Source organism: Lytechinus variegatus, chromosome 9, assembly GCF_018143015.1.
Source record: "Lytechinus variegatus isolate NC3 chromosome 9, Lvar_3.0, whole genome shotgun sequence".
Lineage (NCBI taxonomy): Eukaryota > Metazoa > Echinodermata > Echinoidea > Temnopleuroida > Toxopneustidae > Lytechinus > Lytechinus variegatus.
This window is the reverse complement of record NC_054748.1, coordinates 15,611,696-15,637,386: the sequence shown is the minus strand read 5'-3', so window position 1 is coordinate 15,637,386 and position 25,691 is coordinate 15,611,696. Positions and strand designations below refer to the sequence as shown.

The 25,691-nt window shown below is 37.4% G+C and overlaps 1 protein-coding gene across 1 annotated transcript; it reads right to left on the bottom strand.

Annotated features, from left to right (window-relative positions):
• LOC121421834 lies at window positions 1-25,619 on the bottom strand. The gene is made up of 11 exons (XM_041616636.1): window positions 25,415-25,619; window positions 24,008-24,142; window positions 23,390-23,507; window positions 22,565-22,723; window positions 21,385-21,507; window positions 18,615-18,826; window positions 15,715-16,330; window positions 9,073-9,223; window positions 6,491-6,579; window positions 5,422-5,498; window positions 1-358 (listed from the first exon to the last, which is right to left on the bottom strand). The coding sequence occupies exons 1-11, from the start codon at window positions 25,422-25,424 to the stop codon at window positions 279-281; spliced, it is 1,770 nt and encodes a 589-aa protein (XP_041472570.1). The 5' UTR covers window positions 25,425-25,619; the 3' UTR covers window positions 1-278.
• Between the last annotated feature and the right edge of the window lie 72 nt (window positions 25,620-25,691).

Below are 25,691 nucleotides of genomic sequence, written 5' to 3'. Positions count from 1 at the left end.
TTCAAATCAACATTTTTCTGAGGTGGACTTGACCTTTAAGTTTGTTTGTCTGGGCTCGCCACTGAACATTGTAGTGTTGTTGACTACATGTACATTCTACACTCGGCACAGAGGAGTGTATTTTGTGGTGGGTTCACAAACTTTTGAGCACAACTGTCAATGTGCATGGGCTAGCCAACTGTAAAGAAATTATTCTCATGAATTGTGACAACTTAAAAAAAAAGGACCCGGGTCATCTACATGCCTTATTTGTAGATGGTTGATAGACTGATGCATGCTCAGGTGTGCTTCTCTTGGTTGCCATAGTAACAGAAGGTACACGCCTTTTCCGGAATGCAGGGTATATGGAATGCATGGCCTGTCAATGAAATAAAAACAGGATTTGTGAAAATATACATATACATGTAAGTGCGTGCATGCAGGGCCAAATAATGAACAATGTGCGAGAAGAGCCAGTCGATATACCGCACCGAGGTCTGCAGAACCGAGTGCGGTATATCCATTAGACGAGTCGAGCACAGAGTTCATTATTTAGGTCCTCTATGCACAAAAATGTACATTGTTTGTTTGATACAAATGCAAAAAAATGCACATTGTTTGTTTAATACAATCCCCTCCTCTCCCATGTTACTGACTTGCCCCGAATGCTATGATTTGATTTAAATTCTAGATCACTCCAGGTCACCTTGTACTATCCTGCACTCTGACGTCAGAGTGCAGGATAGGACTTTTGGATGCAATAGTGCAATTCACTGTATATCATGTGATCTGATTGGACCAATCGGATTACAGAACATTCTTGGGAGTTGTATAATGGATTATAGCATGGCTTGTACAGTCTGATCCACAGAATACGAACATCATTTTGCATTGAATCTTCCACACACAAAACGGTAAATTGCCCATTCGTCTACTGCCAACTCGTCCACTTACCATATGGTCTCCTTCAATTTAGTCTCACGCCATTCCGTCCAACAATATTTCATCTAAAAACCATCTGGTCCAATAACAATTTGGTCCAATCATCACTTTGCCTAATCACCATTCCGTCTCATAACCAGTTGGTCTAATATCCATTTCATATTCATTCATTTGCACAATTAACACTTGGTCCAATTAGACCAAATGGTGTATGGACGAAATGGCTATTGTACCAACTGATTATTACATGAAATGGCGAGTGGACGAATTGGCAATTAGACCATGTGGATAGTGGATGAACTGATGGTAGACCAAAAGTGGTAGACGGGTTGGCAAATGGACAAAGTGGAATAAGATGAATTGGAAATAATCCCACAGACAACTGGGCACTGTCTTACAAAGAGCTGCGACTGATCCAATCAACCACAACTATAGATGGCCAGCAACGTCAACATCTAAAATGCATGTTCATTCAAATTGTTTTCTAGACATGATGTATATTCGTACATTCATAATTTTCTTGACAATATTTCATGAAATTAGTAACTTGGCAATAAACAATTCATAGATTCTTATTTAGATTGGTATTGATTGTATAAGAAGTTTTTCTCCGTTAAAGGGGGTTAAAGGGGGGTACTTCCAGGCTGAATATGATATGATTTGCACGGATATAATCAAATCAGACAGACAAAACACTAAAAATTTCATCAAAATCGGATAAGGAATAGCAAAATTTAGAATTATCTTGGTGAAACAGTTTTTTGCATGTCTTCATTAGTATGCGAAGAGCATGCTGATGACGTCACATCCCAATATTCTTTTCTATTTTACTATATGAATTTATATATATTCCAATTTTGTCTACCAAGAATGAGAAAGGATTGAGCATTTTACAGAGTGGATTCAGCATGAAAGAAGTGCAATTTATTATTATTATTGATGCAAATTCATAACAAGGGAGACACATCATATACACAAGAAATGAAAATATAAAATGATTTCATGTAATAACATAAGAAAATGAAAATGGGAACATGACATCTGCCGAACTATTTGATTTTCATGGCAGTAATTGCTAAACTTTAAAACCCAATAACTTCATTATTTGTTATAAGATTTCGATCAAATTTACAGAATTTTGCTTGGTGAATTTTACTCTATCTATTCAGATGCACTAACAAGTATTCTAACCCAAGAGTACCCCTTCAATAACTGGAGCGTTATTTCAATACTACTATATAATCCTACATTATCCTCTGACGTTGCAGAGAAGACAGAAGAAACGCTGTAGTGATTCTGTGATGATTTTACCTTGGATAGAGGCATTCAAAACTAGTCAACTATAAAACATTCTATTGATTTCTATTTGTTAAATCAACTGTGACGACCAAAACAACAAAGTCACCAAAGACAGTTCTCTTTAAATCGCCCAAAATGGTGATTTCATCTTAAAATAAAAAGAAAAACTTAAACTTATCTGAAAGGATAGTTCTTCCTTATCATAGTGTCGAAATTAGAAGTAGTATTAAGGTAAAAAAAGCTGAGATACAATAGCTTCTTTGACACTATTTACATTTTTTACAGACTGCTTGGAAATTTCACCTATACTGCATCAACACTATGCATAGAATCATGTATGCCTGAGTGGAACCAAACCCTTTTTTCTTTTCTCCTTGTCCTTTGAAGCTCACGCTAAAGAATTCTTCTTCTTCATTCAACTATTAAAGTACCAGTGGTTGTTGATCAAGTTTGACAAGTTATACTAGGACTGGGCTATAAACGAGTGATTCTTGGTTTAACTGTGCCAATAATATTTTTAAATTCCTTTTACCTTATCTCAACATGATATGATATTGTTTGTCTCAGGTCCGAGAAAAAAGTGTGCCAGGCCAAAATCCGAAATGGCTGCCAAAACCCCCACAAGTTTTGGCCACAACTTCTTAATTTGGTGGTCTTTTTCTCTGGTTTTGGTATCTATTCATATCCTTTTTGCAGCAGGCAATTTGTTTTTCTGAAAATTAGTACTTTTAAATCATTATTTCCAGAGTTAAGAGGTGATTTTACTTAAATTTTCAAATTTTTAGACCCTTTTTTCAGCCCAAAATTAGGTTCCATCGTCTCGTGGTTCTTGAATATTAGACGATACCAGTTGATCAGTAGTACGCAGCTTCATATATCTACATGTATATTGCTTTTATTCCTCTAAATTTGGGTTGACAAATATTTGCGAAATACATCTTATCAAAGAAAAAAATGTCATTTATCCATAGGGGCTGTACGGTATACAATGTACTGTATATACATGTACTACTGTATACTGCTTGTATATCCATGCACTGACCACCATGACATATATGTAACAAGTCCTGTATCCATGCAAGAAATTACAATTTTCAATGTAGAGAAGTTCAAAATGAAAGAAAGATCGGTGGTCTACAGAAAGAGGAAATAATAATAATTATTCCCCATTTAAGGAATGCTTGGAGTACCCAAATTGTATGTATGCCTGAGTAGAACCCAACCCTTTTTTTCTTTTCTCCTTGTCCTTTGAAGCTCACGCTGAAGAATTCTTCTTCGCCATTCAACTATTAAAGTACTTGTGTGAGTGGTTGTTGATCAATTTTCACAAGTTATACATGTATATCATTTTATAGCTCAGGATACGCTTTTTTAAGCTATCTCAAAATTCAATAGGGTCCTGGTAATCCCTGTTTATTGCAATAATAAGTATAAGTACAAATATCCATGTAAGAAGTTACAATTTCAATTTAGAGAAGATCAAAATTGCAGAAGCGCAGCAAATCGGCCATGACATCATCGTCTACAACAAACCGGCTTGGCTGAAAAATGCAGAACAAGTGGAATGCCTCTGGCCGTCTCACCTGCATCACGCGGTTCAATATAGCAGCAGTGCTGACTTTGAATATTACTCTAACTCGCACAAGATGTTCAGTGATACATGGTTACTCTTATGTCCACTTTTTATGAACTAGACCAATAAACTTACAGATATATGATGGTTATTCAACAAAAAACCCCAACATGGCCAAAGTTCATTGACCCTACATGACCTTTGACCTTGATCATGTGACCTGAAACTCGAACAGGATGTTCAGTGATACTTGATTACTCTTATGTACAAGTTTCATGAATCAGATCCATAAACTTTCAAAGTTATGATGGTAATTCAACAGATACACCCAATTCGGCCAAAGTTCATTGACCTTTGACCTTGGTCATGTGACCTGAAATGCGCACAGGATGTTCAGTGATGCTTGATTAATATTATGTCCAAGTTTCATGAATCAGATCCATAAACTTTCAAAGTAATGATGGTAATTCAACAGATACACCCAATTCGGCCAAAGTTCATTGACCTTTGACCTTGGTCATGTGACCTGAAACGCGCACAGGATGTTCAGTGATACTTGATTACTCTAATGTCCAAGTTTAATGAACTAGACCAATAAACTTTCAAAGTTATGATGGTAATTCAACAGATACCCCCGATTCGGCCAAAGTTCATTGACCCTAAATGACCTTTGACCTTAATCATGAGACCTGAAACTTGCACAAAATTTGCAGTGATGCTTGATTACTATTATGTCCAAGTTTCATGAATCAGATCCATAAACTTTCAAAGTTATGATGGGAATTCAACAGATATCCCCAATTCGGCCAAAGTTCATTGACCCTAAATGACCTTTGACCTTGGTCATGTGACGTGAAACTCATGCAGGATGTTCAGTGATACTTGATTAACCTAATGTCCAAGTTTCATGAACTAGGTCCATATATTTTCTAAGTTATGATGACATTTCAAAAACTTAACCTCAGGTTAAGATTTCGATGTTGATTCCTCCAACATGGTCTAAGTTCATTGACCCTAAATGACCTTTGACCTTGGTCATGTGACATGAAACTCTAATAGGATGTTCATAGGATGTTCAAAAACTTAACCTCAGGTTAAGATTTGATGTTGACGCCGCCGCCGCCGCCGCTGCCGTCACCGCCGCCGTCGGAAAAGCGGCGCCTATAGTCTCACTTTGCTTCGCAGGTGAGACAAAATCACAGGAAGATGTGACATGTTAAATGTTTGAGATGTGGTCTGTGATCCTACTACAACAAAGCTGGTCTCAGTTGCAGCGCGTGGTAGGTTGGCGCGCACACTCTGCAATTTTGCTGCAATTGCGTTGCATATATGTAGCGTGCACTGGGATTTAGTCCGAATCAAATCTTTGTGAAACCACCCCATTGTAGGTTGGCACACACTCTGCGATTCTGTTTCAATCGCATCTTAGTGCAATCGCGTCGCATAGTGTGCGCTGGGATTTAGTCAGAATCAAATCTTTGTGAAACCAACCCATTGTAGGTTGGCACACACTCTGCGATTCTGTTTCAATCGCATCCTAGTGCAATCACGTCGCATAGTGTGCGCTGGGATTTAGTCAGAATCAAATCTTTGTGAAACCTCCCCCTGGTCATATATCATTCACTTACCACAAGGGAAGATCAAACAGCCAGTTGCTTCTTGGAAGAGGTTCTGTGAAAGAGGCTGCTGACACAAGGAGCATATCCTGTATAAAACATGCAGACATTTGATATGAAAATGTAAAGCTAGTCAGAAAAATTAAGAACTGATATTATCAATCACTTTTGTGTCAATGTTTACAAATTTTCCTAACTTTCCAATGCTCATGATCATTTAATGTAAAAGTGGACATTTTCACGGATTTCGCAGCGAGATCGGCGAGTGCGAATTTATGAGCATCTATTTTAGTTTTGGCAAAGAGACCCCATAATTTTACCTATTGAGGGCGACATTTAAGCAAGCAAACAAGCTTAAGCTCCAAAATCATATGCATCACGAGAATTTGTTCCAATGTAATCATTTTTTGAACAGCCGCAGAGCGGTATTGAAAAAAATTTGCTTGAAATATAAGATGCTGTTTCTGGTCGACTGTTGAGTGTTTAGACGTCTTTTCGATCGCCCAGGTTTGTTGATTGATCCCATGCACTTTGAATATTCGTAATCCCCCGATCCTTACCCAGTGCTCGCCCATCCATACCAGGCCAGCAGCACCTCCGCTTTGCCTTCCCGATGTCTACCCCGCAAAGAAAAGTTGCGCTAAATGTCACAAAAGCTCATGACTGGATCAAAACAATGCTGGATTATGCCACTTTAGAGCTAGAGTTATGAACAGAAAACACAATTTCATTACTGAAATGTTAATTAAAACCATTCACAGATGGGGAAGAAGGAAGTGACTTTATGATTATGGAGCGTGCAGCACGAATTCAGGAACCTGCGAATATGTTTTGAAGCCGCCACGCGCGAAAATAACAGCTTTTATATTAACAGCCATAAAATTCTGTAAGCTCACCAAATTTAGTCATTGGGATAGGGGACGCAGAAGAATGTCAAAGGCAACATGAAGAGCAGTTGTTGGATCAGACTCCTAACAATAAAGCTACCCTTAAGTCGGATGCACACTACAGTACATGATCCATTGCTATCAGATTTTCAAAGAAATTGTGTGCATGAGCAACAGACTGAATTTCTTCTTACCTGCTTAAGTTGGTAAACTGACCCCAATGAGTTCTAGGATCTTCAATGAAGTGATTTCCTTGGGATAGAAGCTTCTTTACATGGAGGACCTACACAGAAAAATGATATTCAATTACACAAAAACATATTGAATTTGTCTATACTTGGAGGACCTACACAGGAAATATAACAGATAAATGTATCATTAAACAAGACTAATTTACTTTTTCACTTAAATCTTCACAAAAATATAACAGATATCATTACACAAAACATACTGAATTTGTCTTTACTTGGATGACAGATACTGTAAAAGTGGAAATATTCGCGGTGTGGAAATTCTCGCGCATTTCGCGGCAAGATCGGCGAGTGCGAATTTAAAAACACGCGAATTTATGAGCATCTATTTTAATGCAAGTTTTGAACCACGGTTCAATTGCGTGTATCGTTTTGGCAAAAAGATTGCACAATTTGATCTAAAGAGGGCGGCATTTACGCAAGCAAGCTTCAGCTCCAATATTGTGTGCATCGCGAGAATTTGTTCTAAAAGCAATGCAATCATTTTAACAGTCGCAGATCGGTATTTAAATTATGATTTTGGTTGAAATATAAATTGCTTTTGCTGTTTGATTGGTGAGTGTTTAGATCTGTTTAGTTTTTGAGAAGACATTGGGTCGATCGCCCGTGTTTGATTGATCCCATGCACTTCGAATAGCCGTAGTCCCCCCGATCCTTACCCGGTGCTCGGCCATCTATACCAGGCCAGCAGCAGCAGCAGCTAGCAGCGCCTCCGTTTTGCCCGTTTCCCGATGTCCGCCCCGCAAAGAAAAGTTGCGCTAAATGTCACAAAGCTCATGATTAGATCAAAACAATGTTGAATTATGCCGCCCTAGAGCTAAAATTATGATCAGAAAATACAATTTCGTTGCTGAAATTTTAATTAAAACCATTCTGAGATGGCAAGAAGGAAGTGACTTTGTGATTATGGAGTGTGCAGCGCGAATTTAAAAACCCGCGAATATGTTTGAAGCCGCCCGAGCGCGAAAAATTAATCCCGCGAAAATAACAGCGTTCACAGTATCCTCAATTAAGACATGTTGAATGATCTTCGAGGGTGTGCATGAAGGCAGAGTCAAAATGTTTAACGCTTTTTAAACGACAGTTCATGATAGCACACCCATTTTTCTAATTTTGACAACCATTTGACCATATGGAGGAAAACACATAATCTCAACTTATTGTAGTCCCGCAAGTAGATATTTATGCAGGTAGACCAACAGTCAAATATCCACTGAAAACAAACATTCAGAGTCAAGAAAGAAGGAAATATTCTGAATTCTCTTGATAGTTTCCAAGTAAATCAAAACAATTACAAGGAAACATGGAAAATATATGGCCATTTCATTGACCTAAAGATGTTAAATATAATTTAAATTTCTGTAACTTTTGGGTAGGGTTTTTTGTGTGATTTTCACCCCCCCCCCTCTTCGTTTACCCCTCAACCACCATGGTTGACTGAGCACAGAACATCATCTTCCAGTTGAGTGTTAAGCCATTGTAAAGTTGTTTGTAACTTTACCAACAATCATATGGAACAACCACCTGGTGGGCGTTTGATAAGTTACGAGCGACTTTACGGGACGACTGGTGATCCTCTCTCAGGCTCTAAATCAACTTCAATAAATATTTTGTGAATATCATTTACCAAAAGGATCAAAAGTCGTTCTTATAATCGAATGTAACTCACTAACAGCTATATGGAAAAACCCACCAAGGGACCGTTTCATAAAGCTGTTCATAATAAGTCAAGAGGGACTTTCAGAATAGCTAGTGATCCTTTTTTGTGGTAAATGATATTCACCATTAAATGTTCCTAGGTGATAACCAGTCATTCTTGATGTCACTTGTAACATACAAGAAGCTTTACGAAATGGCCACCAGTGGCCCCGTAAAACACAAAGCTTAGCAATGATCGTAGAACCATTTTCTACGATTGATTGCATCGACTACAATGTACAATCAATCGTGAAAATCAAGTGAACAATTAATCGCTAACCTCTGTGTTACAGGGCCCAGGTGGGTGTTTCATAAAGCTGTTCTTAAAAGGCGACTTTAAGGACTGGGGATCCCTTCTTGCAGTAAGTGGTATATTGACTAGGCGATGGTTTAGCCTGTAAGAAAGGATCACCAGTCGTTCTTAAGGTCGCTCATAACTTACGAACAGCTTCATGAAACGGCCCCCTGGTGGGTGTTTCACAAAGCTGTTCGTAAGATACGAATGACTTTACGCATGACTGGTGATCCTTTCTTGTGCTATGTGATATCACTATGTAATTGAGTTATGACCGAAGAACACGTTCCAGTCGTGCGTGAAGTCGTTCGTAACTTTACGAACAGCTTTATGAAACACCCACCAGGGGCCTGTTGCATAAAACTTTTTACCTGAGAAAACTCAGGTTTTTTAACCTGTGTTTTTGCCCTGTGTTAAAGTGATTGGCTGAAGTCAGTCTAACCTTAGTTTTCATTTTTTACCGGAGTTTTCTCAGGTAAAAAGTTTTATGCAACAGGTGCCAACTATCACAGAACCTTGTACATTGACTTACCCTCTCCTCCTGACTACTGGTATCTTTGCACCCCTCCATGCTATCCTGGTACTCCTTCATCATGGCGTGTTGTAGGACCGGTCCCAGAAGGGGGTGTCTTTTAGACCAGAGATAAGTATCTGTTCCTTCTATCATCGCATGGCTTAGCAAGCTGTAAAGGAGGAGGAATGATTATCGTTTCAGAGAGTATCTTTCACACCAGGGCCGCATCTCACAAAGAGTTAAAGGGGAATCCAGCCTTGGCCATAAAATTTTATGTTGGGAAGGAGAAAAATAAATTTAACAGAATGGTGAAAGTTTGAAAGAAATCGGACAAGCAATGAGAAAGTTATAGCTGCTTTAAAAATTGAGATCACTAATTCTATGTAGATTTCAAATTGGCAACTGCGTAAATAAATTATGACAAGGGGCAAGGACAACTTTCCCATAGGCCATGTACTTTATTATCAGGGATTTGTGGTTTTCTCCTTAGTACCCATTCCCCTGGGGCAGTAATCTAAATATAACCCAGGTAGTATATTGTTTTATGTCCTCATGAAAGAAAAATATAATTTGAAATAAAACTTTTGGGAAAAATGACAGTTTAGCCATAATATGTATTGGAGTACATGGAAGAGAAGTCCTTGCCTTACATCACTATGGCATCCCATATGCGGCCAATTTGAAGTCTCCATGGGTATAGTGATTACCAATATTTACAACTTTTAAAAATTCATAACTTTCTTGTTGTTTGTCCAATATTGTTCAAACTTTCACCTATCAACTTGTCTGATTTTTCTTTTCCTTATAAAAACAAGTTTTTATTTGGGTTGGATTCCCCTTTAAGATTGATCCAGACCTGCCAACCTTCTACAACCAAAAAGAGTATTCTTCTAAGGGTAAAAATGTATTTTTTGACCAAAAAGAGTATTCTTCTACTTAAGGGTAAAAATGTATTTTTTGACCAAAAAGAGTATTCTTCTAAGGGTAAAAGAGCATGATCGGTTCATCACGGACGGACATTTGATAGATTTTGAAAGTTTTGAAGGCTTGTAACAAATTAGGAATAAGATGAACAAGGTTCCTTTGTGTTTTATAGTGAAGGGTAGGACAAAGTATGCTGAATGATGAAAAAAGTTTGTTGCCATGGTTACCTACAAACATAGGTATCCACTAAATGTGCCATATCACGGACGGACATGATAGAAATGTGGTTTTTAGAATTTTTGTACATTTTTATTGTTTCTATCTAAACAGCTTTACATGGACCAATAATTGTTAATGCAACTAACACTCGGGTATGTTAGCTTCTATGTTCAGCATATTGAATTCTTAACCAATATCAAACTTTTGAGAGAATTGCAAATATTTTCCATCACGGACGGACATCTCGGACGGACATCACGGACGGACACTATCAAAATACAATGGAAGAACTCTGTAAGAAGTTCTTAATACTTTTTTGGGTAAACAAATGCTATTGTATTGATGATTTGTACATATTTTAATAATATTAAACAGTATTAGTGGCACAATCAAGTTGCTACAACTTCAATCAAGTTGCTGCAACTTGATTTAAGATGAAGCAACTTGATTTCTATGCTAGACCCCGGGGGGCCACTTCCATTCACGAGTGGATACCATGCGCGACCATGGGGTCTCGAAAAGCACCCTAATCACGTAATTTCCATATTCTGAAAATGCACCCCTTAACAAGTATTGGAAACAAAACGATACTCTTGGCAAATATTCCCTGAAATTAACCCCTAAACAAGTACAGGAATGTTTTATTGTTCCGGGTCCTTCGGTCGTCGGCTTTACAGTAGTTTGGTTTAGTACGATCCCACCTTCTGCACCTCGCGCAAATCGGACTCTAAACACAAAGTGTTGGGGCAAAAAGGACATCCTTTATAAAACATTTTAATTTTGTTTCATCATCCCCGCAAATTCGACCCTACACTGTAAACACGTAATTTCCTAGTGAAATAGATACCCTGTTTTCAATATTTTTGTGTTTTTGACACCCTTATCACGTTACGTACGTAACGTGCCCTATCGTGAAAAAGACATCCTTTTTACGTGTTTTTTGGTCGTGCATGGTATCCACTCGTCAATGTAAGTGGCCCCCCTGGGTGCTAGACGCACAGTATAATCTAGACATACGATTGCTCTAAACACAGTTCTTGTCAAAATCGAATGTAAAGAATATTGTCTTTTTAAATTGTAGAATACTAGTAGGTTCAAAATCCACAGCTAGTTGATTAATGATCATGTTGATTCAAGTATTTTTTTTCCAAAAAGATGTTTTTTTAAGGTCCAAAAACTAAATTGAAAAGATCAACAGGTTGCTGATCCTTATGCTTGTTTGTTGGATCAACACTTGTCAGGGGCTCTCTTTAAATCCATCTTTTGCACATACAAAGCGGAGACACCCCATAACATAAACAGCCCTCATGTATTTAGGCCCTGACCGAATCCAAAATTGAACTTGATATTCCAATCCAAAGCTTATTAAAACTTCTAAACACTGCAGTGCAAGCTTTATGCATTTTCACAGTTTACCAGATAGCAATTTGCTTAAAATTAGCTCCAAAATGGACTTCGAAAAAAGGTATTCATGTAATTTTCACAAACCTCAAGACTGTGATGTCATGTTCTCTTAGAAGCATTGTGAAGCCATAGGTTTGTACATGGAAAAATTGATTTTTCTGCTTATCAGATTATGCATTGCATTCTACTTCTTCTCCATCACTTTCTGCAAGCTTGAATTGGTGAAATCTACAGCTTTGGACTTGTTCTTGCCATACTTTGTTTCCCGCTTTTTTGGCATATACATGTACATGTAGCTTTTCAACTCTATCTGCATTCCAATAATGTTTAAAAAAAATTTCTGACAACAATATAGCCCCAATAACGGCCAAACAAAGATATCACAAAAAATTGTGAAGAGTTGTAGGTTTATTCCATTTGAGTTCTGAATAATTCTCAGAGCCATTTTTCACTGCAATTAGAAGCTAAAATCAAATTCATAATCTACTCAGCAAAGTTTCTCATTTGCATATATGAATCTTTCCACAAGTATTTCACTCGTCCGTCCGTGATGAAATTAATGTCCATCCGTGATCATTTTTGATTGATTTATTATATGCATAAAATGTATGGATTTTAGCTACATGTTCAAATAAAATGATGTACAGTGTCCAGTGAAATACTTCTACACACTTTTATTTCTGTTTCTATTCTGATAAAGAATAAAAAGCTGAATCCATAGACATTATCCTAATAAAAATGATCACGGACGGACATTAATTTCATCACGGACGGACGGAAATGTTAACATCTACAAGGAAAGTTTACTTCCCATATTTTTTTCCTGCTAATATGTTTGATGATAGATAAATGTTCAGAGTGCAAGACCATTAAAAAAAAATTGGAGTAACTTTGAAAACAATAAAACTAGAGTGTAATGAATTTGAGTGAATTAACTTTGTCCGTCCGTGATGAAATTAATGTCCGTCCGTGATCATTTTTGATTGAGTTTATGATATGGATAAAATGTATGGATTTCAGCTATGTTAAAATAAAATGATGTACAGTGTTTAGAGAGATACCTCTAAACCTTTCTATTTTTTATTTCTATTCTGATAAAGAATAAAAAACTTTTCATCTTTTTTTCCATCACGGACGGAAATTTCAAAATGGAAATGTTAACACCTACCAAAAAAAATTACTTCCCAATATTTTTTTTCTACTATATTATGTCTGATAATATAGTAATGTTCAGAGTGCAAGAACATCCAAACCAAATTAGAGTAACTTTAAAAACAATAAAACTAGAGTGAATTCAATTTGAGTAGAAATGTCCGTCCGTGATGAGAGGTAGCAGCACCCCCATGAATAAAATGGACTATTCCGGTACTTTCGGAATCATCAATCTTGATGAAACTTAGTTTTTTGAAACCTGAGATATCAAAGATTATTTTAAAAGCAAATTTGATAAAAGTACTATAAAAAAAAATTTTCACCTCAATGCGAACCCTTAACCGATCATGCTCAAAAATGTATTTTTTGACCAAAAAGAGTATTCTTCTAAGGGTAAAAATATTTTTTGACCAAAAAGAGTATTCTTCTAAGGGTAAAAGTATTTTTTGACAAAAAAGAGTATTCTTCTAAGGGTAAAAATGTATTTTTTGACCAAAAAGAGTATTCTTCTAAGGGTAAAAATGTATTTTTTGACCAAAAAGAGTATTCTTCTAAGGGTAAAAATGTATTTTTTGACCAAAAAGAGTATTCTTCTAAGGGTAAAAATGTATTTTTTGACCAAAAAGAGTATTCTTCTAAGGGTAAAAATGTATTTTTTGACCAAAAAGAGTATTCTTCTAAGGGTAAAAATATTTTTTGACCAAAAAGAGTATTCTTCTAAGGGTAAAAATGTATTTTTTGACCAAAAAGAGTATTCTTCTAAGGGTAAAAATGTATTTTTTGACCAAAAAGAGTATTCTTCTAAGGGTAAAAATGTATTTTTTGACAAAAAAGAGTATTCTTCTAAGGGTAAAAATATTTTTTGACCAAAAAGAGTATTCTTCTAAGGGTAAAAGTATTTTTTGACAAAAAAAAGTATTCTTCTAAGGGTAAAAATGTATTTTTTGACCAAAAAGAGTATTCTTCTAAGGGTAAAAATGTATTTTTTGACCAAAAAGAGTATTCTTCTAAGGGTAAAAATATTTTTTGACCAAAAAGAGTATTCTTCTAAGGGTAAAAGTATTTTTTGACAAAAAAAAGTATTCTTCTAAGGGTAAAAATGTATTTTTTGACCAAATAGAGTATTCTTCTAAGGGTAAAAATGTATTTTTTGACCAAAAAGAGTATTCTTCTAAGGGTAAAAATATTTTTTGACCAAAAAGAGTATTCTTCTAAGGGTAAAAGTATTTTTTGACAAAAAAGAGTATTCTTCTAAGGGTAAAAAAGTATTTTTTGACCAAAAAGAGTATTCTTCTAAGGGTAAAAATGTATTTTTTGACCAAAAAGAGTATTCTTCTAAGGGTAAAAATGTATTTTTTGACCAAAAAGAGTATTCTTCTAAGGGTAAAAATGTATTTTTTGACAAAAAAGAGTATTCTTCTAAGGGTAAAAATGTATTTTTTGACCAAAAAGAGTATTCTTCTAAGGGTAAAAAAGCATTTTTTGACCAAAAAGAGTATTCTTTAAAAAATTTTCTCACTGTAACATTCGCCAGTCTGTTGTAGTGAGATCAGTGGAAAAAAAATGTGAAACGACTCTACTTGAAAATTTGATAATTCGCCCTTTTAAACATGTGCTTGCAAGCAAGAATTTACTTGTTCTTTTCATGCCACAAGTTACTGGCCGACAGTAATTTTTACCGGTTTGGGACTGTCGGACCGGCGCTAGTGTCATAATTTTCTCTACAAAATGTCTTTTGTAAACGAAGGAGAACACACCAAATTGTCAAGAAATCAATGAATTTATGGATATACATTCACATCTAGAAAAATTGTTGAACAAACATGCATTATATGTGTTGACTTTGCTGGCTTTCCGTAGTTGCGAATGATCAGATCAATCACAATTTTTTGTAAGACGGGCCCCAGATAAACTACTATTAGTGTCTGTTACAATTTGCAGATTTGGAGTTCTGTCTTGGACTTCTTAACTTTCCTACAATAATTGTACAAGATCATAGAAAATGAAGCACAATAGTTGATGTTTCATTGCATGACAAATCAAGTGTAAAGTACGGTATCAAGGCCCCTTTTAAATCTGATCACAGTTTCAAGCGGTGTTCAACAGATGTCAGATTTTTGTTTTGAGTGAATTTTTGTGCTCTTTTCTTCTTGGGTAATGTTCCCCAAAATATCTACCACTCATCATCAAAGATAGAAAATCTGTCCAATTTGTCATAGCTTTCATGGTTTATAAACAAATTGCATAGCTTTTGGTCCACCTACAATGTACATGTATCATATATGGTAAGACAAAACGTAGATGCACTGACGGATCGGGGGGGGGGGGGCAAAGCCGGCCCGTGCCCCCCCCCCCCTTTGAGAGGCACAATTAAAATTTGTAATGTAAAAATGCTGTTGAAACAGAAGTGTGCCCCCCCTTGAAAGAGACCTGTTTTGTTTTGTTTTTTTGCTTGTCAAATTTTTCCTCGGGAAAATGTGCCCCCCCTTTTGGAAAATCCTGGATCCGCCCCTGCGTAGATGGTAAGACAGAACAACTAATAATACTACTACTACTAATAATAATAGCCAATTTTTATATAGCGCTTTTCCCAGAATGGCTCAAAGCAGTTTACAGCACATTATCACCCAGGTCATTGGATTAATTTCAATCACGCACAAAAAGTGCACAATTTCCACTCCCTGGGGAGCATTCCTTGCATTCATCGCAGCTTCATTATGGCAATGGCAAGTTTAAACCTACAATATCTTTCACATCCTACCGGGAACCCATTACCACTTGGGTCGAGAGTGGCAAAGTGTGGATTAACGCCTTGGCAAGGGACGCTAGCCCGCGGTGGGATTCGAACACACGACCCTCTGTTTACAAGGCGAGAGTCGGAACCGCTATTCCACGGCTCTTCCACAAATACATATACAAAAAACAAATACATGTACTCTCATTTGAAGAAAAGATATTCACCTTTGCCTTCTCTCCCATATGCAAGCATAGATGCACATCTGATTAAACTCCCTGGTTAGAAATCCATCGGGAACATGAGCCTCTATCAAAAGCTTTACCCCTTCCACAGCGCCCAGGTGACTGACCAATAGAAAGGCTATTCTCTGCCATGTGACTGTAGGTGACCAATCAGAAACAGTCGCTTTCGACCGGGGGTGAGTTGAAGCTAGGTCCTCTCGTACAGTTTCTTGAAGAGTACTGCAAGTTTCATTGCCTTCTTCTAATGAGATGCACAATCCATCCAAGTGACTGTCCCTTTGGACAGTACTGATCTCACTCTCCTCTAATTTTTCTGTCAAGCCTTCTGATTGGTCCTTTGGCTGTGGTGCCTCCGTGATTGACCAATCACATTCCGGCTTAGTACTGTCGTCCGTTCCCTCTGCTTCTCTTACACCTGTTTCGCTGTCAACATGGGAAGTCGATGTGGATGTCCTCCTTACAGCGCAAGAGGACAGAATGGCTCCACAATTCAAGCAATTTCTCTGAGATAAACGTTCCTTTCCCTTGCAAGATGGCTGACATTTCTTCATCCATCCCAAAACTGTTTTCCATTCTTCCTCAGTAGCAGGTATCATGTCTGTATTAAAATGAGGCATTGTATAGATAATATACAAGTAATGAATGTTCATGAGTGCTATGGACATAATAATTCATGAGGTGAAAGGATCCATTGAACGAGGTGTAGCCGAGTTGAATTGATCATTCATTTCATCTTTTACCGAATGAAGTATTCTGTCCATTGCACGTATGAAGGAACATTCATTAATTAGCCTACATGACACTTAAAACTAGATTTTTCATAGAGAATTATCAGTTTTGATGCAAAATATGATCATGCAGTGCGAGCTCGGTCTGTTGTTTATCGTGTATGTCGCATACAATGCCCGAAACAATGCCCAATGGACAAAATCTTATGGATCCAAAATTGCACGATGTATGGATACTAATGTCATTGTAAAAATGGTCCGAATGATCGATATCACACAACCAATCAAATGCCAAGGATCTATCTACGGGGTCATGTAATAAACAAATATATCAGGCTTTGAGAAAGTATAGTGGAATTATTTTTTTGAGGTTGGTCTGGCAATTACTATTATAAACAAGTGGAATGCCTCTGGCCGTCTCACCTGCATCACGCGGTTCAATATAGCAGCAGTGCTGACTTTGCATACTACTCTAACTCGCACAAGATGTTCAGTGATACATGGTTACTCTTATGTCCTCTTTTTATGAACTAGACCAATAAACTTACAGAGATATGATGGTTATTCAACGAAAAACCCCAACATGGCCAAAGTTCATTGACCTTACATGACCTTTGACCTTGATCATGTGACCTGAAACTGGAACAGGATGTTCAGTGATACTTGATTACTCTTATGTACAAGTTTCATGAATCAGATCCATAAACTTTCAAAGTTATGATGGTAATTCAACAGATACACCCAATTCGGCTAAAGTTCATTGACCTTTGACCTTGGACATGTGACCTGAAACACGCACAGGATGTTCAGTGATACTTGATTACTCTAATGTCCAAGTTTAACGAACTAGACCAATAAACTTTCAAAGTTATGATGGTAAATCAACAGATACCTCCGATTCGGCCAAAGTTCATTGACCCTAAATGACCTTTGACCTTAATCATGAGACCTGAAACTTGCACAAAATGTTCAGTGATGCTTGATTACTATTATGTCCAAGTTTCATGAATCAGATCCATAAACTTTCAAAGTTATGATGGGAAATCAACAGATATCCCCAATTCGGCCAAAGTTCATTGACCCTAAATGACCTTTGACCTTGATCATGTGACCTGAAACTTGCACAAAATGTTCAGTGATGCTTGATTACTATTATGTCCAAGTTTCATGAATCAGATCCATAAACTTTCAAAGTTATGATGGGAATTCAACAGATATCCCCAATTCGTCCAAAGTTCATTGACCCTAAATGACCTTTGACATTGGTCATGTGACGTGAAACTCACGCAGGATGTTCATTGATACTTGATTAACCTTATGTCCAAGTTTCATGAACTAGGTCCATATATTTTCTAAGTTATGATGACATTTCAAAAACTTAACCTCAGGTTAAGATTTCGATGTTGATTCCTCCAACATGGTCTAAGTTCATTGACCCTAAATGACCTTTGACCTTGGTCATGTGACATGAAACTCTAATAGGATGTTCAGTAATACTTGATTAACCTTATGGCCAAGTTTTATTAACTAGGTCCATATACTTTCTAAGTTATGATGTCATTTCAAAAACTTAACCTCAGGTTAAGATTTGATGTTGACGCCGCCGCCGCCGCCGTCGGAAAAGCGGCGCCTATAGTCTCACTTTGCTTCGCAGGTGAGACAAAAATAGTAGTTTTGCCAGTCCAACCAAGCTTTAATAATTCCCACTATGAAGGAAACGCCTGATATATTTGTTTTATATCCTACTTTAGAATTTAGAACCAACATCTATGCGCTAAGCTAACAGAGTCCGTTTACTAACATTGGATGACCCACTTTTCCCAAATTGGAACGCCGATTAGTGCCTGTGCAGACGCATCACGGGACTTGCCTTGGAAAGAGAGCTGCCGCCCGGGGCGCCCGAGAGTTTAGCTAAATATCCAGTTTTCTGAAATAATAATCACTCAGCCATGTGGACCCTCTCCATAATAAGAATCATCCGTCTATTTCTTTAGAAGAAATGAGTGCATTATATGTTTATACTTAAATATATTAGAAGGTTCTATGAAGAGATGTGTTCCAGAAATTGATTTAGGTCAATATTGAATGAAGAAAAGTGATACAAATGGCATAGGATATGACACATGTATAGGTGAACTTCATCTTGGCTCTCACCTTTATCAATTAATGCAACTTCTCCAAGTTGAATGCAGATCTTCAGAGCGTCCATCTTGCGATCTTTCTCCCTGCGTAACAGGACGACTGCCCCCCTCCAGTAGCCTGCCCTCAAGAACAGAGGTAACAGATCATCTACAGGAGCACTACCGGAGGTCAGGATCCGGTCGAGGATCAGGTCATGTGACCATGTTATCAGGTGACTCCCAAGCCTGGGTGAATGAAATCACAAATAAGATACACAAAGAGAGGAAGAGGAAATTTCAATGATCATAACTATAGCTGATGATGGATATTTGAATCATTTAATGGAGTATCATTAAAGGCATGATCACCATTAAGGAAGAAATTAAATAACTGGCTCTCGAAAAGGCAACACTTTGACCCACACTCCCCAATTTGTGCTGAAACAATCGTGTCAAACTAGAGGGCACAGGGGGAAAAATCACACAAGCTCTTGGGCGAAATTTTCACCCCCGAAATGCCCAAAAGTGTGCTAGAAATTAAACACGTGGAACGCCTCTGGCAGTCTCGCCTGCATTACACCATTCAATATAGCAGCAGTGCTGAATTTGAAAAATAACTATTGAATAGTTATTTACAAACAAGTGGAATGCCTCTGGCCGTCTCACCTGCATCGCGCGGTTCAATATAGCAGCAGTGCTGACTTTGAATACTACTCTAACTCGCACAAGATGTTCAGTGATACATGGTTACTCTTATGTCCACTTTTTATGAACTAGACCAATAAACTTACAGAGATATGATGGTTATTCAACAAAAAACCCAACATGGCCAAAGTTCATTGACCTTACATGACCTTTGACCTTGATCATGTGACCTGAAACTCGAACAGGATGTTCAGTGATACTTGATTACTCTTATGTACAAGTTTCATGAATCAGATCCATAAACTTTCAAAGTTATGATGGTCATTCAACAGATACACCCAATTCGGCCAAAGTTCATTGACCTTTGACCTTGGTCATGTGACCTGAAACGAGCACAGGATGTTCAGTGATACTTGATTACTCTAATGTCCAAGTTTAATGAACTAGACCAATAAACTTTCAAAGTTATGATGGTAATTCAACAAATACCCCGATTCGGCCAAAGTTCATTGACCCTAAATGACCTTTGACCTTAATCATGAGACCTGAAACTTGCACAAAATTTTCAGTGATGCTTGATTACTATTATGTCCAAGTTTCATGAATCAGATCCATAAACTTTCAAAGTTATGATGGGAATTCAACAGATATCCCCAATTCGGCCAAAGTTCATTGACCCTAAATGACCTTTGACCTTGATCATGTGACGTGAAACTCATGCAGGATGTTCAGTGATACTTGATTAACCTTATGTCCAAGTTTCATGAACTAGGTCCATATATTTTCTAAGTTATGATGACATTTCAAAAACTTAACCTCAGGTTAAGATTTCGATGTTGATTCCTCCAACATGGTCTAAGTTCATTGACCCTAAATGACCTTTGACCATGGTCATGTGACATGAAACTCTAATAGGATGTTCAGTAATACTTGATTAACCTTATGGCCAAGTTTTATTAACTAGGTCCATATACTTTCTAAGTTATGACGTCATTTCAAAAACTTAACCTCAGGTTAAGATTTGATGTTGACACCGCCGCCGCCTGTCAGAAAAGCGGCGCCTATAGTCTCACTTTGCTTCGCAGGTGAGACAAAAACGGGTTCAAGGACGTAGCCAATGGTGAGTGCGTGTTCAAGTCACGTGTTCATGCTTTAATTATGCGCAACCTTCCAGTCGTGCATTTTTCGTGCAGCACTGTGCATTTTTTGTGCAGCATTAGTTCCAATAGCACGTAAAAACTAATACGCGTTCAGTAAAAGAGGCTGGCTAGGATGTTGATGCGCTTACTACTTAGGCGCGCATAGTAGATACGCCTGTGATGTCATAATTGACAGTCTTGTGATCTCCTCGTCTGTGCGATCGTACACAAGTTGAAGGGATTTGAACAAGATTTCCATGAAAAATTCATTTTGCGGACCCGTTTTATAAAACAATTAATGCACATTTTAAGATTCGTGATGTGAGTGACGATTCGAGCAACTCTCTGGCATTCACATTATGCAAAAGCACTCGGCGTAAGCGCCTCTTGCTTTCGCATAATTGTGAATACCCTCGAGTGTGCTGCATCGTCATAACACACTCATAAATGTGATGACCTCTCAGTAATACTTGATCACCCTTATATTGAAGTTTCATGAACTAGGCCAGCATACTTTCTAAGTTATGATGACATTCCAAAAACTTAAACTTAAGATTTGATGTTGATTCCCCAACATGGTCTAAGTTCATTGACCCTAAATGGCCTATGACCTTGGTCGTGTCACATCAAACTCTAGCAGGATGTTCAGTAATACTTGATAACTGGTATGTCCAAGTTTCATGAAGTAGGCCCATATACTTTTGACATTATGATAACATTTAAAAACTTAGCCTTTGGCTAAGATTTGATGTTGATGTCACCACCACCATCAGAAAAGCGCCGCCTATGGTCTCGCTCTGCTATGCAGGCGAGACAAAAAGAGCCCAAGATATGTAATTCCCATTTACTGCAATTTCAAATCCACAGTAGCAGATTCAGGCAGAAGGTTGTGAAAAGTGACCCGTGAAAATAAAAATGAAAAATGCCTGTTAGAGGCCATGTTCAAATGATTTGTTATCATACAAGTCCTCCAATTTGACAGTTACATTACGAAACCAATTCATCTTAAATTTCACTTACTTTGGAAGTTTGCCGCAATCACAAAATAGGTCACTGGGACTTGGCATGTCAAAGGTCACTGCAGCTTCTGCTAGACTTAAAACCAGTGGTTTTAATGCCATCACTTCATCTATGAATTTTGTCCTGAAGGGTTACAAAACACGGTACATGTAAGAGTAAATTATTTGATATAAACGCCTTCTATGTCAATACATTTTTTTAAGAGATTGATATAGCCAGATTTATCTATACAGGTTGCTTTATATGTTTGTTTATTAGTTTCTTCATTATTTTTTTTCTTGACGATAATCCTGAAGTGGATTTCAAACTTAAATTCAAATAGAGTTTCATTGTTCATTTAATATTGATATCATTGTGTATTCAAAAATATACAAGCTAACAATTGCATACCTTTGGAGAAAAAAAAGAGATATATATCAGTCACAAAACCAAGTTATACGCTGCAAGTTGCCAGGAAGAGAGCATGCAAACTAAAAAAAAATTGAGACTCCAGTTTTCCCTTTTTAAAATACCAATTTGGTGTTCATCGCTGTTCTAAACACTACACTCCACGTTCTTTAGTGACATACTGTATAGACATATGATAAGGTACTGTAAAAATAGCAACTCTCACAAAAACATCAGTTTCCATGCGAATAAGTCTTGGCAAACACTTTGAACATGTTTGGATTTTCTTTAAACTTTCATGATTTTCCCTACATACTTTTTTTTGTTATTTGAAATTGTCTAACTAAAAATGTCATTTTCTAATAAATCCTGTATTCTGTGGGATTCATCCATTTTTTTAAACAAAATTATCTTACTAGAAAAAAGTCATTTTCTAATAAATTCTATATTCCATGGGATTCATCGCCTTTTCATTGCTTGAATTGTGGAGCCATTCTGTCCTCTTGCGCTGTAAGGACATCCACATCGTCTTCCCATGTTGATAGCGAAACAGGTGTAAGAGAAGCAGAGGGAACGGACGACAGTACTAAGCCTGAATGTGACTGGTCAATCACGGAGGCACCACAGCCAAAGGACCAATCAGAAGGCTCGACAGAAAAAAATTGGGGACTCTAAACTGACCAAAACCACAAAGACCCCTATTTCAAATTGAAGTGCTCATAAGAGATCAATACACAGAAAATTATAAAGAATAATAGTTCCAGATCATTGTATTACAAGAAAGCCTGTTTACCTATTGCTATGTGGGTGAGTCCTTGGGAAAGCTTCTACATAATGCAGGATGAGATCCTTGGGCTGGTCATGTAGTATCTGATAAACATGCCACGGGCTGATGGATGGATAGTCCAATATCATCATATCCAAAGCTTTCTGGGAATCTAAGCTGCAAAGCCTGTAACAAAAGATTTTAAATGGTATAATAATAATAAAAATAGCCATTTATATAGCGCCATCTATCTAGAAATACTCTATTCCGAGGCGCGATGTTATTAATATTGTTACCCCGGCTTTAGCTCGAGCTGCCTTTCAGCACTCATGCATTCAAGGAATTAATCCTGCCGGGTACACATTCACCTCGCCTGGGTTGAGTGCAGCACAATGTGGATAAATTTCTTGATAAAGGAAATTACGCCATGGCTGGGATTACAAGGGTACATGGAGTCTTGTGGCCCAATGGTTTATTCTCTGGACACAATAAATTAAGAAAGTTAGGAAATTTTAAAGTTCGCTTTTTTTCATAAATCAGTGATATGGGCAACTCAGTGACATGCGAATGAGACAGACGATGATGTCCCTCCTTCACTATTTCTTTTGTTCTTTTAACTGTTTGAAAAATACAGAGGGTCGCAGGTTTGAATCCAAGCGATGGTGTAATTTCCTTCAACAAGAAATTGATTCAAAACGTGCTGCACTCAATCCAGGTGAGGTAAATTGATATTTGGCAGGCAGGGTAATCATGCTGCTTTACTCTACAGCGCCTAGAGACTTCTGTTAAATAATAATAAATGTACTTGCTTTATATAGTGTAATACTGTATATTGAGATGATATACATGTACCTTTGCAGAAAGCCGAGATACTGCGGCAGATTTCTGGAGATGAGGTCGGCACTCGATAACTGATCAATGGTTTCCTGTAAATCTTGGCTGTCTTGATCATCAGGAAAGTTGTTTGTTGCTGCAGTTAAAAAAAAAAAAAAAACAGATGCATTAAACTGAGAAATAAATGGACTCACAACATGGGGTACAGTGGGGCGTTGTGGTCTAGTGGTTACAAATCTCGTCTTTCATTGAAAGGGGCGTTTTCCTTCAGCAAGAAATTTATCTACATTGTCTGCACTCAACCCAGGTGAGGTGAATTTCTTAAATGCACCTAGTGCCTTTAGCAGCTGAAGCTACAGCCGGGTGATATATAGTGTGCCATTGAATTGGAAACTGGACAAATCAGCGGCTAATAAATGCTATATATTATTGTTATTACCGTATTCCTCTGCCTTGGAAAATACTACTTATGCCAATTTGAAGTATCAAAGCTGATCAATTAGGGCTTCAACTAATTCATTTTCCTGAATGAGGCTCTGTACAAAATACATGCATTTGGGCATGTACCCCTTTCACAAGGAAACATATTTTTGTCGTACAATGGATCATGTTCCCCACAGTGGAGCAAATACTCACCCCATTCACACTGCAGAAGAGTTTTAAATGCTTCATGATAGCAGCTCTGCTTGTATTTTAGTACCTCCATAATCCTCCGTCTGTCCAGTAATCTGAAATGCTTCTTGATGAATACAGATCTGCATTCATCCAACTCTGAAATAAGAATGATAATGATTACAAATTTAGTTTCAATTCTGTTTATCACTGCATTCATACTCTAATATCATGTACTCTTTATTTCTCACCCCCCCTTACACCCATACATATGTAACGCTGAATACAATGCGTCCCCCCCCAAAAAAAAAGGAAGTGTAATTTTTTGCTATCATGATCATAAATTTGCTTCATGAAATGTACATGAATGAAAAGATATGCATCTCTTCTTCATTTGAAGAACATATCAATGTCCACAATGCAAGCATGACTAAGTTAGAACAATGGAAAGCGGTGCACCAAATTTTAATTTCCACGAGCAAATTATGATTTTTAGTAGCTTTTTCTAGCTTCTACTGCTATCTTTTCGAAAAACAATTTTCACAACTTAAATATCTGTCTTTTCTTCTTTCATATATGAGATCATATATCACATATGAATTACACATGGTCGAGAAAATGTTGAGTAGAAACATGCTTGATTTCTACCTATTTCGTCGCACGCACACCACGAACCATCCTCTCTGCGCACTTCAATGCGATAGTTAAGTGCACTGTATCTGTTCCACGAACCGTCCTCTCTGTTACGTTGCCCACTGTGGCGTAAATAATTAACTTCAAGAAAATATAAAGAACGGGATGAAACTTTGGATACATGAACTTTTTAATAGACACTGGTAAATAATTTGCTCTTGGTAGGTGCACTTACTGCTTGTTAAAAAAAACATTTTCTTTAAATGCTTGTTAAAAAAAAGTAATTTTCTTTAAATGTGCGCAAAAGTAACTTTCGCATCGAAGTGCGCAGACGATTTGATGGTTCGTGGTGCGTGACGAAAAAAAAACAGCAGCATTTCACTTTACAAGAAGCAACAGACAATCGGCTAACAGCAGGATTCCCAGCTTTACAAGAAAACATAATTCCCTGATGAAGTTTAAAAATTCCCTGATAATTATTCAAACCCATTCCCAGTTTTGCATGTTTTTTAAGTTATTGCAGTGAATTACACATATTTTCAGTATAAAAGCAATAATGTAAAACTAGTAAGTACCACCAAAACCAGTCATTCAATGGATGTTCTTTGGAAAAGCAACAAAATATAACAGAGACTGACTGACTACCCTGCTTTCAAATTTTGGGCTGATCAAAATTCCATGATTTTTTCCCTCATTTGAGGTATTTTTAATATCAAATTCCCTGATTTATCCGTGACTGGAAAAGAGTAAAATAATTTTCCCTGAATTCCCTGATGGGCTGAGAACCCTGAACATTACCTTTCTCCATTTCTGATTGAGGAGCCTCCTCTGATCCTCTAGCGTCTGCAAGCCCATCTCCATTTGCATAGATATCAAGAGTAAAGCATAGTGTTGCTAGGCGACCAACCTCCTCCCTGATGGTCACTGGCAGATGTGATGGGTTGATGCCTTCAAAGTCTGATGTCTCTTCTAGCTTATCAACCCAAGTCTGTAAAACACCTCTCATGGCACTGGGAGCATAACGGGTCTTAGGGTCTTCTGAGATTTGCTTGCTACAAAAAAGTATACATGAGTA